General features: G+C 44.3%; 1 protein-coding gene across 3 annotated transcripts in view; it reads right to left on the bottom strand.

Moving 5' to 3' along the window:
* The window catches only part of GPAM (glycerol-3-phosphate acyltransferase, mitochondrial), a 58000-nt gene that overhangs the window by 4416 nt on the left and 34984 nt on the right, over positions 1-18600 (bottom strand). For all 3 annotated transcript variants that reach the window (XM_080822358.1, XM_080822360.1, XM_080822359.1), the window contains exons 6-20: positions 18198-18344; positions 17224-17320; positions 16444-16580; positions 13737-13836; positions 13178-13390; positions 11118-11231; positions 9759-9844; positions 8908-9023; positions 7001-7071; positions 5702-5966; positions 4998-5140; positions 3540-3617; positions 2774-2914; positions 1331-1520; positions 92-150 (exon numbers count right to left, since the gene is read on the bottom strand). In XM_080822358.1, coding sequence (XP_080678484.1) covers positions 92-150; positions 1331-1520; positions 2774-2914; positions 3540-3617; positions 4998-5140; positions 5702-5966; positions 7001-7071; positions 8908-9023; positions 9759-9844; positions 11118-11231; positions 13178-13390; positions 13737-13836; positions 16444-16580; positions 17224-17320; positions 18198-18344 — 1957 coding nt within the window. The remainder of the gene's footprint in view (positions 1-91; positions 151-1330; positions 1521-2773; positions 2915-3539; positions 3618-4997; positions 5141-5701; positions 5967-7000; positions 7072-8907; positions 9024-9758; positions 9845-11117; positions 11232-13177; positions 13391-13736; positions 13837-16443; positions 16581-17223; positions 17321-18197; positions 18345-18600) is intronic.

Raw genomic sequence — 18600 nt, 5'->3', positions numbered from 1 at the left:
CCACCCCAAATGCAGTTGGCTCAAACAGACCAGGTCTGAACAGAAAGAGAAGTTAACACATGCCTCCCTACCATAAGCAGTGGGAACTCACCCCGATATCCTTAAACATTTTCACAGCATTCTTCACAAGGCAGTAAGTAGCACTCTCAGCTGCAGAGAAAGGATAAGACCTTGTGAAAACCTGAGGCCCGGCAAACACGAAACCCCCAACAACCACAGTAAGAAAGTACGGGAGGCCCTGGAGAGGGTCTGAGCCAGTCAGCAGACTGGGGTCCAGCGCCACCCCTACCACTGGCAACCTGGGAGGTCCCAAAGATCCGCTGTTTCTTTAAACTTATTCTGTCATCTTTTAAGACAAAAAGAGCAAGAAGAAAAGGGAGAGAGAAGAAGGGAGGAAATGAGAGAAAGAAAGAGAAGGAGAAACCCCTACAACACCCGCCTTGAACGGTTTTTGAGAGAAGTGAACAAGACCGTGGGTAGAAATTCTGTTCGGCTGCGCGGTGAAGCACGGAGGAGACCTTAATCAGCGGAGCCAGAGAGAGCACAAACCTAGAGGTCAGAAAAAAGAGCCCTGTAGCTGGGTGTGCCCATTCACTCGCTGTGTGAGCTACAACAGCTATCTAGAGAGAAATCCAGAACTACAGGGGTCTATATGGATATGGTGAGATGTCTAGAGAGAAATTTATTTCGAGATCCCTTCTGGCTCTAAAATGTCTTGATTCCAAGCAGTTTCAGTCCTAAGCCATCACTGCACAGAAACATTGCTCCCACCCCGGTCGCACCTCTCATCACGCAGACACGACCGAGCACGAGCCGGACGCGGAGCCCTGGAAACATGCCGCTGCCGGGGTGCAGACTGGCACCCCCCCCCAAGGAGCCCCCCACGGGGCCCATAGGCCTGCTACTCCTACACACGGCCCACCGCAAAGAGGGCACAGGGTCATGCCGGCGCGTTCAAGCACATTCACAGCTGCACCAGCCACTGTGGCTCTCGAGTGCAGGCACCCCCCCAGCCGTCAACGAGGGTCACACGTCAGATGCAGTAAACAGTGATACGGGGGAACACTCTAAAGCATCAGGAGTAAACACACAAGCACACGCACGAACACGCAGGACTCCACTTATCATGTTAAGTGAAAAAAGCCACACCCAAGAGTATAGAACTGCATCGTTCCATTTCTAGAACATCCTGAAACAGATAAGAACAGGAGTCTACGAAGTTAGCGGTCAGGCTAATTTTGCACTTTTTCCCAGTGGCCTACAACGAGCAGATTCCTGTCATCCAGAAAGGCTCAGCTCTTACGAGGGGCCAGAGCGGGGACAGGCCTACCATACACGGCGACGCGCCTTTCCGTCCTGGCCACCAGGTACTTGTGCAGCCTCTGCAGGTACTCGGGCTCGGGGACCGGACCGCTGAAGTTGTGGATGAAGATGGCTGCGGAGCTGTAGGCCTCCAGCAAGGGCCCGAGGAGCCTCTGCAAGAAGGTGATGAACTGCTGGTGCTCCTTGGACCGGCTCACCTGGGGGTGCAAGGCCGGGGCACGAGGTCACAGAGGAGGAGAGAACAAGGCCGCTGACGCAGCACCTTCCGCACGGAGCAGACGGCCGCGCGCGGGAGCAGCACACCGCTCCGCGGCCACAGACCCTCTGCTGGAAAGGCCCCTGGCTGTGAAACGGGCTCTTTACGGGAGTCACTGTTTCCGACAGTGGCTGAGGTTTGCAGTCACTGAACGGTTGCCTGGAAGAAACCGGCACACGTGAATGACACACTGTCATCACTGAGCACGGCGGGTCCCCAGGCCGGACCCTCCCAGGTTTCACTCGCGCGTAAAAGAAGACACGTGGCAAGACCACCAAGGTCACCTCAGTCTTCCCCAGCACTCACTTGCCATCACCCCACCCGGCCTTTGGCCCCCTTCCTGGCACAGTGCAGCGTGACGGTAGTGTGACGGGGTGCCGGGTGGCAGAGGGGGCTCTCACTGCCCCCACCCAAAACAGGCACGCTCGGATCAGCCCCCCTCTGCGGGATGGCAGCAAGGCAACTGCCCCAACTCACAGCTGGTCATACCCAAAAAGGCCAGGTGGACTCTCCAGAAGTGACACCTCCTGAGTGTGTGTGTGTGTGTGTGTGTGTACATCAGGGGTGTTACAGAGTAATCCACTTAAGGTATTCAGAAAAAATGAGTCATTATTAACTTGTAAAATGACAAATCAAGGACAATCCATCTTTTAAAAAATCTAAAGTTTCTCCTGTGATGGGATTTATTTTAACTGAAGGCAAACAGCTCAACGTATGCCATCTGGGGAGGGCTGGTAAGACCGAGCAGAACTCGGAAAGAGCCATGGGCCGTGGCCACTGAGGGAGGGAGGGATCCCTCTCCCTCTCCCTCCCCTTCTCCTCTTTCCCTGCTCCGCCCCTGGGCTCAGTGAGGACTAACACAGTCCTGCCTCTTCGGGAGGGAGCATAGGTGTGGGCAAACAGGTTTGCACCCTGGGACGGCGATGAGAGGGTCGGGAAGGGTCTCTCATGAGGTTCACCTTCCCAAATTTGCACTTCTGTGTCCTTTTCCATTATCTGCACCCAAACTGAGCAACGGGGGTACTCACTCACCTCAAACATTTGAGTGTCTTTATTATTAACCCAGCCAGTTCGTGGGGGCCAGAAATATGGATAAGTCAGCAGAGGCTCAGTTTCTAAGAACCTCGTCAACCAGGGGCAACAAAAACCTCAACTCCTCCCTGCAACGCCCACCAGAGTCCTTCACCGAAGTACCTTCAGGTAGCAATCTCGCTGCTCCTCACCAAAATCACTGTCTTCGTCTTCTTCATCGCTTCTCCAAGACAAAGGCTCAGGAAGCTTCTTGTCCCACTGCTGCTCAGCAAGACCAGGACTAACGTCCTCCTGGTCATCTTGCTGCGCCAAAGAGATGGCGAACAGGAAATAAACATGTGCGGGCACACGAACACTCGCGAGGCTGGCGTCCAGCCAGCAGCCCCACACCCTGCCTCCCTACTCTCTGTTAGCCATTCACGGTGTCAACCCACTTCTGGCTCCAAACTCAGAGTCACTCGAGAGACCGTGGGGAAGGAAAGAAGGAAAGGAAGAGGTAGCGAGGGGAGCTACCAGACAGGGCAAATAAAGATACCCGCTAAACCGATGTCTACTTTCCCAGGCCGTACTTACTACACTAAACCAGTAAAAATTAAAATCTCAAAAGAGAAAACTGTGTGTATGCAAGCTACAAGCACACGGATATGTAAAACATCTCTTGGAACGAAAACGTTCAGGTGTCACGGAGTTAAGGTATGTTCTAGACAACACCAGTTACACAAAAGTAACCAAAATACTGAAACTAATCCCCAAAGGGGTTTACTCTCCCTATTCTTACTTCTCTTTTCTCTTCATGTGGACTTGACTACATACCAAATGTAATTATTGGCTAAAATAATCGGTTGTAACACTGCTTAAAATAATTGGTAGAAAAGATAAGGAAGAGCAAACCAAATAAAGGCAAAGGAAGGAAAGCTAGTCCTCTTACCTCTGCCACTATGAGAATGCCGTACTGGATAAACCTTCCTACTGTTTCATGGCAAATTTGGTGAAATGTCTGGCAGGGCTGGAAAGAAAAGGCATTTAAATATAAATGTCACTGACCTTTTATTTATTTATTTATTTTAAGATTTTATTTATTTGAGAGAGAAAGAAAGCACAAGTGGGGGCAGGGAGGGGCAGAGAGAGATGGAGAAGCAGGCTCCCTGCTGAGCAGGGAGCCCGATACAGGGCTCAATCCCAGGACCCTGGGATCATGACCTGAGCCAAAGGCTGGTGCTTCATGGACTGAGCCACCCAAGCGCCCCATCACAGACCTTTTTATAGACAGAAAATGCTGTACAAGGTAACTGCCAAATGCTTCCATATCAGCTACCTCGCTCGACTGGTTAAGCCCTAAGATTCCCAAGGCCCACCCTCTTGATGAATGCACAGTCAAGGGCAATGCCCAAGAAGAGCCCTCATTCTGCGGCTGGCAGAGCGCCCAGTGTGGCTCCACCTGCACGGGCACCCCGAGCTCAGTCTCCCCCGCCGCGGGCAAGCCCTCAGAAGGACGTTCACCAGGCCCTGCTGCCGCTGACTTCTCTTCCTCCACAAGACAATTTCTCTGCAAATGCTGCCTTACCATAAACGCTGTGTGTAGTGGTGGTGGGGGAGGAAACAAATATTCAAATAACTCAAAAATGACCCAGGGAAAGGACAAGGTCAATCTTGGGTGCTCTACCCACCTGCCCCATCCTGCCCTGCCCCGCAAGGCTCATGCAAAACAGATTCTCCAGCAGGGCGACAATATACCACATGCAAAGAACGCTGTGGAGGGCCGTCCTTACAATACAAGCACGCACAAATGTCCCGGGACACATTCAAATAAGTGGGAGAGAGTATTAGAGTTTAAATAGAATATGAATACTATTTGTTGATGATTTTGAGGGAGAAGAATCTATTGCTTAATACGTATGCCTCATTACTAATGTCTAAAAGTGCTTGAATACAAATAAATGCTCATCGGTCCTGCTGGGCCTTAGTTTTCCCATTCGTAAAGTGACAAGGGGTCGAACAGATGATTTTTAAGTCTGTTTTCCGGCTCCTATCTTCTGGGCATGTTAACTATTTACAGGCCTCTGACCCAGTGTCTTCCGTACAGTAAGAGCACAGTGACTTTGGATCTGACTCATGGAGAACGTTGAGCAATCCATCCTGTCGTGCCTCACAACCACGTGAAGGGTTCACTGGAGCAGTGACCCCAGCAGCAAACAAAGACAGCAAACAAGATATTGGCCCGAGAGTCACTGAGACTCAGGAGTAGAAGGTACAGCCTCAGTAACAGACCGAACACTGTCTGAGAGAAAAACACAGGTGGCTTATGTTTTCATGAAAATGTCATAAAACTTCTCAAGAAAAAGACAACAGGTCACACTCCTTCGTAAGTGAAGGAGCCTTCACTTACGAGCGATATGGTGCCTTCGTTAGAGAGGAGGTAGCACAGGCTGGCGGCCTTCCGCACCAGCTGCTCCTGGCTGATCAAGCTGGGGGACGGCCCCGAAGGCCCCCCTGAGCCCCTCTTGTTCAGAACGGCGTAAAGGCTGCAGGCTAAGGAGAGAAAAGCATCAGTGAAGCCCGAAGCCTTTCCTCCAAGAGAACTTCAGCTGGCTCAGAAAACGTGGACTACCTTAATAGATCGTGAATACATCAAAGAGAATTATCTGCATTCACTGGAGAAAAATGCCAGTACATCCCTTCAGGATTCAATCCTCAGGATTCCATGTGATCCCAGCTCCATCTAACCCTTTCCTCAGGGGCTTCGGTCCCGCCCGCTCTGCCTCCCCTGTTTCCTCTTCATCCCCTACACTCATTTCATTGCCATGTGCACTTTCTCGTCTCACTCAGACTCCCAGCTCCTGACAGCCAAACACCTTCCCTCCCCTCCTCGGACTAAGTGTAATACCAGGCAAACGGTAATTCAGTAACCACTCGTTGAGGAGTAAGTATAAAAAATAAGCTATAGTCATACAGCAGATTACATTGCATTTGAAAACTAAAACTACAACAACACATCCCTTCCAACAAGGGGCTGTCATCACAGTCAACAGACACTACCATGTGTTTTAGGCCCTTCTCCCTCCCGTGAAGCTGCTGCAGGGCAGGCCGCACCTATGATGGCCTCCATGATGAAGACGGGGAGCACGCCATTGCTGTAGAAGTTGAGTTCAAAGACTGACGGGACAGTTGTGCTGGGGGTAATAAAAAATTCGTCATTCCTGCTGGTGTGGGTGATGGTGACACAATTTCCCAGCAGCTGTATGGCGTGCATGACGACATCTTCCGAGTTCCCTGAGAAGCCCAGGTCAAAATCACGAGCCAGGACTTCCTCCTTTATCACAAAGAAGTCCTCCACCAACGTGGAGAGATCAATGCCCTGGAGAAACAGACAGAAATGGTCTCATGACAGTGGAAAACCTGCCTCCCAAAAGGCCAAGAGGCCATTCTGAGGATTTTATTTCCTGCCGTGGCTTTCCTGCAGCCCGCTATTGGCACAGAGAGTAAAAGGGCCAGAGTATTAGGGCACAGGATGTCAGAAAACTGGTGAAAAAGCTGGTCCTCAGAAAGTCAAAATATTCATGTCCAAAGAATGCTTTGGTCACAACATGTGACAGGAGCATCTAAGATTACACAGGGCAGAAGAAGCCATCTAAAACTTAGAAGTGCTTATGTTTTAGCAGTAATTCCCCTCATTTTATATATTTTTTAATGATTTTATTTGAGAGAGAGAGAGAGCACAAGCAGGGAAAGAGAGAAGTAGGCTCCCTGCTGAGCAAGGAGCCTGATGTGGGGCTTGATCCCAGGACCCTGAGATCATGACCTGAGCCTAAAGCAGACACTTAACTGACTGAGCCACCCAGGTGCCCCGATTTCCCTCATTTTAAATATTTATCTGACAACTACTCACATCGTGCCTACACATATATGTAACATATATGTGCATATGTAACATGTATGTATATGTATACATACGTCTATATACACACACACACGTAGACACTATGTTTGTTATTGAGAACATGACTGTGGATGGCACAGCTATAGTCTTTTCCATCCCAGTACTCAGTCAAGTTCATGAAGGGAATATGGCCCGAAATATAAGTCCAAGAGCTGTCATCAGCTGTCAGAACACTTACTGCACATCAACATAATAGGCCTTATTTACATGAACTGTATGACTCCAAGAATGTCTTACTGTCGTCTATGTGACGCAGTCTTGGAGTTTTTTTCACGTAGGATTCCTCTATCAGATCTGTAAAGCCCCCGTGGGCAGGGTGCTTGGCTTCCTTTACTGCTTATCTCTAAAGCAGAAGCCAGGACTGGACCATGTCCGTTTATGACCAAGTAGCTGACCGGCTGACACGGCGTTCGCACACTTCCCCCATGACCGCAGGGACATGGCAGACGTACCTGCCGGTGTCTGTAGAGGAGCAGACAGGCCACAATGTGTGTGGACATAATGGCACAGGACTTGCTAGCAGCTGGAAGGCAAGCACAGAACTTTAGGTTCCCTTTTTTAACATAGTGGAAAGTCTCCAAAAGTACCTAAATCTTAAATGGGAGTATTTACAACTATAAATACCTCTACTTCTACCACATTTCCTGTAACTAGAACCTATGGAAGGGAAACAACAACAGTATCCCACGTTCTGGCCAACAGATCCTCATTAGAGATCATCAGCATCGTGTACCAGTATCCAGCCTAAGACGCTCCACTTTCCAAACAGACCAGTGGAATTTAGTCACTCAATGGCCAACAGACACTTTCCTGGAAATACCAAGACCCAACCTACAAGCCTGTTCTGGCAGTTCTATGGGGTCTCCCACTTCTCCCAGTTCCATGTTTCTGGGCTTGCTCTTGGCTCCAGGCTCTGGCTGCACCCCGACTGCTCTCTCCTGTGGGTAGAGTCCCCATCACCCGAGGACAGAGGCACAGTGGGAGAAGGGCTAGCCGATCTGAAGGCAGAAAATCTGGGCCCAAATCTGATTTCTACGCGGCCTAATTTCATGACTTGGGGGAAATGATGTCAACCCCCATGCCAAAGCTTCCTCATTGGTAGTATGAAAATGCTGTGTCATTCACTGGGCTGAGGAGGAAATGACCAGGTTCTCAGTATGGAGGCGGGAGGACAGAAACACATTTGAGAAGTACTGTAGTCCATACCCAATACTCGGAATTTGTGGAAAATTATAATCATATAAATCAAATACGAGAACATCTACAGGATAATCTGAAATAAACACACCATGTGTGAATTTCTTGAGATGACAATGATTTCATGAATATTTCACTCACATTGAGTGTTGTCTCCAGTGTTTAAAAAAATGAAAGACAGTACCAAGTACCATATTCATAGCCATTAAAAAGAATACTTATAGAGTTTTATAAAAACATGAATGATTGTGTTATAAATGGAAAACGGTGCAACACAAAAACCGTAAAAAAATATTTCTAGAGACTAGACAGCCACATTCCCGTTACCTGGGTAGAGAGAAACAAACAGAGGTGCTTTTAAGAAAGAACACCCCGACCTCCCGTGAAGCGGGAGCAGGAACAGCTGGAGGGGCAGGAGCCAGAGGAGGTGAGATGTCCCCACAATGGGGTCGCCAGCAAGTGCGGAGAGTTTGGCCAGCCTGGGAGTGAGGCACAGGGGACGGCAAGGACAGCCCACCTGGGCTGTGCACCAAGGTGCCAGCCACTGCCACGCGATTTTGAAGCAGATTCTACAACATGACACGTGTTGGCATTTGGGGCTCAGAGAAAGCTAATTCTGCACGCAACTCGCTCTGCTCTGGCTCACTTCCGCTTGAATTCCTCGCGCCCAGCTACGCCACCCAGACGAGCGTGAGCTCAGGCGGAACTGCCAGCTCTTCCCTATGTTCTCCCCAGGACTGAAACGAAGCTTTACACATACATAACAGCCCCTTGGTATGTGCTGGATAAAAATAATCGTGGGGTCAGCAGGAAAAAGGACACACAACTATAAACCTAGATGCCACACCACTCATTAGTTCAAAGAAGCAAATTAATGAACAGCAGAGGCAATAAATCATTCTGACAGAACTATTTTTTTAAAAAGCATAAGACCGACCCTGTGAGCAGCTACGAGTTCTCAGGCACCGTGTGTGATGTTTCACTTGCTTACTTCAAACCCCCACCCCCGCCGGCATCACCCTCTAACACCCTCCCATCACCACCTGCGTAGTAGTAGGAGAAGCAGCAGAAGTGAATTCCGGCAGATTCCAAACCCAGGGCGTGTGCCCCGCACCATGCTGGAACTGGGCTGTAGAACTAAAGGGTTTGGTATTGTACTCACTGAAGAGAATGTGCTCAGCCAGATTTGCAATCAGTCTTCTTCGGAAGGGTTCATCTGTTACATTTCTGGACTCGCTCATGGATGTGTCTGCATCTTTGTCCGCAGCATCACTGGGTCTGAAAAGAACTTTTTTTTAATTAGACTCTACAACCACACTCTTTTAGAAGCAAACTATCTAGAACTAAGGTATAAATGTCTTAAATACTTTCAATTACTACATATTCTGAATGTAAACCACAAATAGATTATTTCAATGCATTATTTTCCTCCATGATATACATTATTATATTTAATACACTCTCCTGACCAAAAGATTTTATTGAGTTAGGACCAAATAATCTATTGGTACATCATCTCCAAAAAGCCCCCAGCTGAAAAAACTGCATGAAGCAACATACCTCATTTTAAAACATTTCTAAAAATTTGACACCTGAACACATTAGGGGAGGGGCTTAATATTTAATTTCTCTAAGTTATAATTCAACTCGAATTCTGGGAAACGTACACGGGAAAACTCTTTTATATGCTACACTTACATACAATATGTGTAACCTAAGCTACTACCAGAAGGAATTTGGTTCCAACATCCAAAAGCATAAATCGAGTAAGAACTCCTGATTCATACAATCAAAAAGATGTTATAACGCAAATAATCAAAAACCTCCAGACTGATATGAAAATGTTGTCACTTCACTGTCCTGTATCAGACCAAGAGAAAAGTTACCCAAAGTGAGGAAGTACAGACGAGAAGGAGCCCACTCTTCATAAACGTAACCTAGTTTTCTCTGCGATGCCAGAAGTAACAGGTATCTGACAGTGTAGTTAGTATAAAAAATTTCCACAGATCTTACCTTAAAGGAATTATAGCTGGTAACAAGGCTTGCTCCAGAGAGAGCGGAGCAGACACAGGTTTCTGACTTTGGCTTTCTAAATACTCCTGGGGAGGGCGGAGGGGAGGGGGAACACAATACAATCATTAGCTCTCCCCGTTTTGCTTACATACATTAAATGTAATTCAATCTTCAAACAGTAAAAAGGGAGCACTTTATAAAATGAGCCATGCTACAGAGCAGGAGTACTTTCTACATCCTAAACTACCTTCAGAAGTGCAGGACGACTCCTGGAATTTTGGCAAGCATGAAATCTAAGAACTGATGATGATACAAAAGATGAGACAATGATGCTTAAGCAAAATTATGTATTTTTTTAATTCTTTTAAGGTTTTAAAAATTTTTTTAAGCAGGTTCCACACCCAACGTGGGGCTTGAACCCACAACCCCAATATCAAGAGCCGCGTGCTCTACCAACTGAGCCAGTCAGGGATCCCTTAAACAAAATTATTTAAAAGTTAAAGGAAAACACTTAACTTTTCTCACATCTACACAAAATTATCTGACATTCCCAATATAGTAATAAGCAACACAACCATGCTTTCCAAAGGAACTCTGACGACCTGAGGGTCACATAATATTCAAAAGAACCTCAATCCAAAAGCAAATCATAACAATATAGAGAAGTTGTGCAGTAGTTTTGAAAAAGATGAAGTGGTAAGAAATGACAAGGCTCCTCAAGGTGGAAAGCATGTAAGGCCAGAAAGCATGTAGCATAGCAGTTAGGATCTTAGAAGTAAAGCTAAGAATGGAACAAAAGGAAAAGTAGGACCTCTGCTCCTTATCGCTGGGCTCCCGGTTCCCTTACTCATCCTTCTTCTCCTTCACAAATTTGATAATCTTAGGAATTCAAAACTGCCAGGACCTCAGGGAACCCCCAGCGCCAGGCTTCTGCACAAGAATGGCACTCTCCCTCTGAATGTGTGCGTGTGGATTCCACCCAGGAGCACATCATCCTAGACTGTCAATTTTACCCAGATTTTAGGGGTAGGTTTTACAAAATTTTCCCTAAAGGGAATTTTAAAATATAATATAAAATACCGACATACATCCTAAAGCAATATGCAGAATTCTCATCAACTAAAAAAGAAACGACAACAACAAATGCTGACCCTGGCAGCTCCCAAAGACAGACATATACTATCCTCTGTCAACAGGCATACTTTGGTAGGAAAATTTAGGAAATGCTTTTCTTGACAGTCTTCAGAGAAGAAACCGAGGTCACACGGAGAGGAGGCAGCAGAGGCAGGAACAGAGCCCACATCTTCCAACCAGAGCTCGCCAACGCTTTAACACTGCTTCCTTCCAACAGACACTCACCTTTAAGGAAAATGGTTGTGCAAAATCCACTCTGACACATCCATAGTTTTTTCGTAACATTCTGATAACTCCTCTAGCTACACTCCAAAGGCTCTCATTCTTCTTAGGTTTTCCCTAAATTCCAAATTTGAAAGAATAGCATGGTAAGAGATACAGCTAACAGTATTCTGTTATCCCAAAAAAATGCATTTATTTATTTATTTATTTGATTTATTTATTTGAGAAAGATAGAGAGAGCATGTGTAGGGAAGACACATGGAGGGAGGGAGACAGAATCTCCAGTGGACTCCCCAGCAAGTGCAGAGCCTAATGCAGGGCTCAATTTCACCAGCCTGAGATCATGACACAAGCCAAAACCAAGACCCAGATGCTTAACTGACTGAGCCACCCAGGCACCTGCCATTAATTTTTTTAATGGAAGCTGGAGGTTTGTCTAAAGAAAAACGCTAAATAAAGAACAATACTAAATAAAGGAGAAAAATAAGTATTCATTGACTGAGACCTGTCATAAAATGTTTAGAATGCAAAAATGCTAAAAGATGTAATCTTCTTATTGGGAGAGGCAGTTTGGTCAATGAAAACCAGAACACTTTACATTAATTCACTTAGTACACAGTTTATGCCATTCACAAAAAAATCACTGCAAACTATGATACTGGCACAAAAACAGACACATAGATCAATGGAACAGAAACAGAAAGTCCAGAAATAATCCCACAATTATTTGGTCAATTACTGTTCAACAAAGGAGGCAAGAACATGCGATGGGAAAAAGACTTCTTCAACAAATGGTGAAGGTAAAACTGGACAGCTACATGCAAAAGAACGAAACTGTACCACTTTCTTACACCATACACAAAAATAAACTCAAAATGGATTAAAGACCTAAATGTGAGACCTGAAACCATAAAAAGTCCTTGACGGGAGCACAGGCAGTAATTTCTCGGACACTGCACAGCAACATTTTTCTAGATATGTCTCAAGACAAGGGAAATAAAAGAAAAATAAACTATTAAGACTACACGAAAATAAAGTTTTTGCATAGCAAAGGAAACATTCAACCAAACTAAAAGACAACCTACTGCATGGGAGAAAATATCTGCAAACTACATACACAACAAAAAGAATAAAGTGTTAGTATGTAAAGCATAAAGAACTTAACTCAACCCCAAAAAACCAAATAATCCAATTAAAAATGTGCAGGGGTCCCTGGGTGCTGCAGTCAGTTAGGCATCCGACTCTTGGTTTCAGATCAGGTCATGATCTTGGGGTCATAAGATCAAGCCCCACATCGGTGTCCATGTTCAGTGCAGAGTCGGCTTGAGATTCTCCCTCTCCCTCTTTCCCTCCCCAAGCCCCCTCCACGCACCTTCTCACTCTCAAATAAATTAATAAATCTTTTTTAAAAATGGGCAGAAGACATGAACAGATAGTTCTCCATAAAAGACATACAGATGCCCACAGACATGTCATCAGGGAAATGCAAATCAAAACTACAATGAGATACCACACCTGTCGGAATGTCTAGCATCAAAAACACAAGAAACAAGTCTTTCAAAGATGGGGAGAAAAAGGAACCCTTTTGCACCGCTAGTGGGAATGCAAACTAGTGCAGCCAACGTGGAACACAGCACGGAGGTTCCTCAAAAAATTAAACACAACTAGCCTACAATTCCATAATCACACTACTGGGTATTTACCCCCAAAATACAAAAACACTAGTTCAAAGGGTTACATGCACCCCGTGTTTAGTGCAGCATCATTTACACCAGCCAAAGTATGAAAGCAGCCCATGTAGCTACCGACAGATGAATGGATATGGAAGATGTGCAGGAAAACCCCACATCCCACATCAGCACTACCAATCAGATGGACACAAGAGACAGAAGCTACTCACCACGCCCACTCTGCCTACAGTGCTTTAAATTGTAGCACTGTACAACTTGCTTTAAATTTGCTTTAAATTGTAGCAAAAAAATGCCTTGTTGATTCCAAAAGCAAATTCTAAAAGCAAAACAACTTGAAAGTGGAGAAGATGTTTGGGAAGGCAGTGCTCTTACCAGCTGTTCGCCATTGTAGTGACCTTCAATAATACGATCATAGGAGATTCCAACAGGTATGATCAAGATGTCTGGGATGGTATTAGTAGACAGAGTATCTACCACGACTGACAAAAGTCCTGCCCGAGCACAGGAGGTTTTTCCGCTCCTAGAGCGTGTGCCTTCCAGAAAAATCTCCAAGAACTGCTGCTGTCGAAGTAGTTCAACTATATGCTGGAATATAAGGAGAATGTAAACCATGAATTCGAGACTGTGCAACTTAGAATAAGCTGGAATGCAAGACCTCCCACCTTAGAATAAGCTCAGCAAAGTTAAATCTTAAACAAAAACCTGTTAACTTCACCACTGACAAAATATTTTACTCACATGAATAACAGCGAGCCAGCTCCTCCAATGCTATGTTTTGGTGATAAAGGAAATAATCATCAACTTCATACCCAAACAATAATTACATAGACAATAAGGTTTCTTTCTTTTTTAAATCTCAGTCAAGTCTGTTTTTCTTTCTACTGTGGTAACTACTATAACGGCTTTAAGGATGACGAAAGACCGTACATACCCCATGGAGCAAAGCTCTGTAGAGAATGTCCTTCCGTCCATCTGGCGTTTCATCCAGCCTCCGTCGTATGAAAAACCCCCCAAGCTTATGGATCAAGGTACTATAAATTGAAGAATGCATCATTTATTTATAAAGAAAAATGTAAGAACACTCAAATTCCAAGTTACTTCAAAACATAAGCCATAGGAATATAAACCACATGTGTTTTTTGAGTTGCTGACAGTGAAAATATCACCATTTCTCCATTCTCCACGTTACTGACATGTTTCCATCATTTGCATCATTCATCAGCCTTTAGAACATCACTTCATGCACTGAAGCTCTACTAATGTCTATTCCAAACTGAAAGAAGTCTGTACAATATATCACCCTGCAAAGGTGGGGTTACAGATTTTAAGAGGATGATGAAATACTGCTAAATTTTAAAACTGTCAAGGATCTCAGGACACTGATTGTAAGACATCCTAGAATCTGCCTCTCACATTTACTATGTAATGAATATGATGTAACAAAAGGTCCTTTGGGGAAATTTTCTCAAGAAAGTACCACTTAGAGAGTGTCTCTGAGACAAGGATAATTTTATCAAACCAAAACCAAGCATAACCATTTCCCCAAAACATGAAACAAAAATGTGCTTCAATGTGCGCGTACACAGGGATAAAATGATTTTTTTCAATCCCATGGTTCTTTCTATGACAGTGATGGGTTCTGATATTGAGATGAAATTTTATAATACTTAAGGCAACCTCTCCAAACTCAGAGCCTCCTCTTATGCTTTTCATATAGAGTGATATTAATATCATATCGCTATATAATTTCAGTATCTTCTATCACTCTCTGAGAGCAGAACTACAGGAAAGTTCATAATGAATGAGATGAACCTTCCACAGAAACTGAAAAGTGGGTTGAAAAGCTGCCAACAAACAGGCCAGGTCACAACTGTCGCGTCTGAAGGAAAGATGAGCTAAACACCGACTGGCACAGAGCTCATGAAAAGGGGAGGTAGGTTATGAGAAATTATCAATTTTTAACACCCATTTTTAATTGATCCCTCCAGAAGCACTTGTAAGCTGAGAACCAGGAGGGAATGAGTACAGGAGTCATTCTGATGACAGGCAAGGCAAACTATTATATTATGGGGTAGAACCTCCCTAAAGCCCAAAAGGAACGGTCCTTTTGGCTCTAAGTCTATGCCTGCTACCAACTGTCTAGTGACTTTCTAATGCAACTTCCCAGTTTCCCCAGTACTGGGGAGAGGCCCCTAGGAGAGTAAACACAGTTATTCTCATCCCTAGAGAAGCATGCCTGCCCCATAGGGGTGTATCACATTGCATTATAGATGTTTGTCTATAGTCCCCAGTAGATTATGAACTAGTTGAAGGCAAGGACTATGTAACTTCTTCACTCTTGCCTGAAGCACAGCTGGGTAAGTAGCAGCGGACTACACGAACAGATGGCTTCCCTTCAGCCATCCCTGTGAGTCCGGTTATCCGCAGAGCTCTGAGCCAGTGGGTTAGGAAGGAGCTCCTCGGACTGTGAGGCTGAGGCTCAGACTTCACGGCACACAAAGTCATCATGGCCACTTTGCGAGACCTTACGTGCACATCCCTCCAGTCCGCTCGCCCTCCAGTTACTGTAAATCCATCCTCCCCGTACTCCCTACTGCTCAGAGCTGATGTCACAGCTGCTCTGTGCTTTGGAATTTGAAGCTTCGATGTCCCCAACCACCTCAATCTATGCCTCACCCATTCCCCACTGGTGATCAGCTCCACTATCTACCCAGCTCCCTGGTGGTAAAGATCTGGGAGTCCTCTCCCGCATCTCCCCATCTCTGGACTAGCATTTCGTCTTATAAACTCACCTTACTAAACACTTTTCCACTCTACACCTTCCTCACCAAGAGCATCACTACAAATTTTAATCTAAGCCTTCATTATCTTTTGCCTCAGCTACTATAATAGAGTCAGAATTTCTCTAACACCCTCCAATGCAGAATGACTTTTCAAAATGCAAATCTGACCATTTTTCAACTATGGGATATACTCTAAACTCTTGGCTTAAAAACTGTTCTGATCCAGCTCTCACTCCCTATGCAATGACCACTTCTGGCCTCTGACCCTTTCCACTGCATCCCGCATTCTAACCCTATGGAATCATCTGCCGTTTCCTGACCGTACCATGCATTTGAATCTCTCGGTCTCTCTACCTACTATTTCCTCTGAAAGGAATGCACTGCATTCTCCTGAAAACCTCTGAAATACACTTTTTTGTGTCACGTTATAATTGTGACATGTTTCTAGTGCTACTCAATTATTAGGTCAGAGTTAACAGTATGGTTCTTCTTACTTATTCTTTGCCACCACAGTGACCCATACCCAACCCTCACCTTCCCTACTGCCACGCCTGATACAGTAATTTGCTATCTTGTCTTTCTAACTGCCTTTTAGCCATTTGATAAATATTGCCCATGAAGTTGAGGTATTCACAGTTCACCAAGTAACCCTCATAAAATATAAAAATAATGGAGATAGTCTTAATGCTTTTGGTACCTTTCAGATTTTTCACAATGAACATTACTTTTACAATGAAAACCAAAAAAGCTAATGTCATCTTTACTATAATATGTTTCAAAATGTATAATGAAAACACCAAAAATTCAAAATATAATCTTTTCCATACCTTAAATTTCCAAATAAACTGGTCTTACCTGAAGATGGGAATGTTAAGATTGTTGCCTGAAGCAATGTACGGTGCTTTGATGTTATGGCAGAAGAGAATGAAAGTCAGCAGGAGATAGTCGATATGTGATCTGTGAACTGGTAGAAATATAAGTGGCAAATTCATCTAGTAAAAGAAAAAATGCCAAATTTAAAATTCAAATGTGAACTTCAATCACACTTTGCAACTTCCTATTTGGTTAGAATCTCTCAAACACTGGCTGATCAATGACTCAATCTTTAAAAACATTTTCCAGTAATATGAACTTCTTCCAATTTAATACTTTCTTCGCTGAAAACAACCACCACCACAATAAAAAAAAAAAAAAAAAAAAAAGAGCTGGGGAACCAAGAATTCAAGTAGCCTTTATGTATCTTCTGAGGGACAGCCCTGATCATATCAAAAGGGCAGAGGGTTTAAAGTCAAGCTTGGTTTGGCTTGAAATCCTGGGCAGTCACTCACTAGCCATGACTGGGAAAGCTTAATCTATCTGTGCTTTTACTTCTTCATTTATAAATACCAATTGTTCTAGTTAATTTCAGAGTTATTGCAAGGTAACTTACAAAAGGAATCCAGCACATTACTGGTGGGTCCTCCTTTACTCACCCTTCCCCAAATGCCCAGCTACTGTGCTCCTGTCATATGGGGGAAATCTTCCAAATAGGACGGATGCACACAGGACACAAGAGAACACTTCCATACAAAAGAACTCTAAATTCACTCCAGAAACGTGGGAACAACAGAATGACAAGATCACACAAATTCTTGCCTCAGTTGCAGCTTTAACCATCTCCAGTTGGCCTTTGTGAATCTGAATATTCCAAAAGAAGCTGTTGAACAGCTTGAGTAACACCCATCCCGTCAATCTAAAAAGTTAAAAAAAAGAAAAGAAAAGAAAAAAGAAATTAAATGTACATACATACATTTAGAGAGAGCTGACTTTTGTCTACTTAAGTTTCTGGACCTTCAATCTAAGAGTGCTTATAAGTAACTTAGTGTGTGTGTATGTCTGTGTACCTGAACTACTGGATTAAAGAGCTGACTTTTACATGCATCCTCACAGATACATGTATTTATTACAGATTAAAATCTTACATTTCTATTTATTTATTTATTACAGACTAAAATCTTACATTTCACTCAAACAGCACACTTTACACTTCAGAAGTAAATCATCAACCATCATCGACTGAATAGTAGATGAGCAGAAAGCAGTATAAAACCATTCTCTTTAAGATATGGATATGTGAAGCCTAGCTCACAAGTCTAGAGAGATGTCAGCAGTCATACAATGGCTGCTATCAATTAACAAAGATTAAGGCACCTTAAAGCCTACCATAGGGCTACTTCCCACAGAAGCTGAACAAGAATATAAAAAGGAATTTTGGGCACCTGGGTGCCTCAGTTGGTTAAGTGTTCTGCCTTCAGCTCAGATCATGATCCCAGGATTCTGGGATCCAGTCCCACATGGAATCAAGTCCCGCAATGGGCTCCCTGCTCATTGGGGAGTCTGCTTCTCCCTCTACCCTTCTCCCTTTCTCAGGATCTCTCTCTCCCTCTCTCATAAGTAAAGTCTTCTAAAAATATTAAAAACAAATAAAATAAAAAGGAATTTTACATCAGAATATGTCCAAACTTCCTTTGGACCAAAACCATTGTGCTAGTGAAGTCCAATGATTCAGTCCCTGTTTGCTCAAAACAGGATGGTTATCGCTGAAAGCTTTTTGCTTTGCCTTTTAATACCTGATCATCGTTGGTGAGACAGTGGCAACCATTTCTTGAAGGATCCTTTTGGCTTTCTTTCTCACTTTACTGATGGCTTTTGATTGCTGCTGAGCAGAACCATCAGGGTTTAGTTCAGCAGCCACTTCTGCAATTGCCTCTTGTACTCTGATTGGAAAACAGAAAGACAATGTAACTGGCTCTATGCTACATTCTGCATTCCGTATTTTCTAAATCATAGCTATAAACCACAAAACAAAGTATGTTTTCTTAATATGTGATTAACATGAAAATAAGCTCAAGTTAGATACGTTTTGTTTGGCTGCCTGATAAATATTAAGGATACTATATTCCTAAATCAGTGAATCCCTGAGGAATCTGGAGGGCAGCTTTAAGAATTTAACTCAAATCCACTGGGTAACAG

The sequence above is a fragment of the Martes martes genome (assembly GCF_963455335.1).
Source record: "Martes martes genome assembly, chromosome: 14".
NCBI classification, from domain to species: domain Eukaryota; kingdom Metazoa; phylum Chordata; class Mammalia; order Carnivora; family Mustelidae; genus Martes; species Martes martes.
This window is presented reverse-complemented; position numbering and strand designations above follow the sequence as displayed.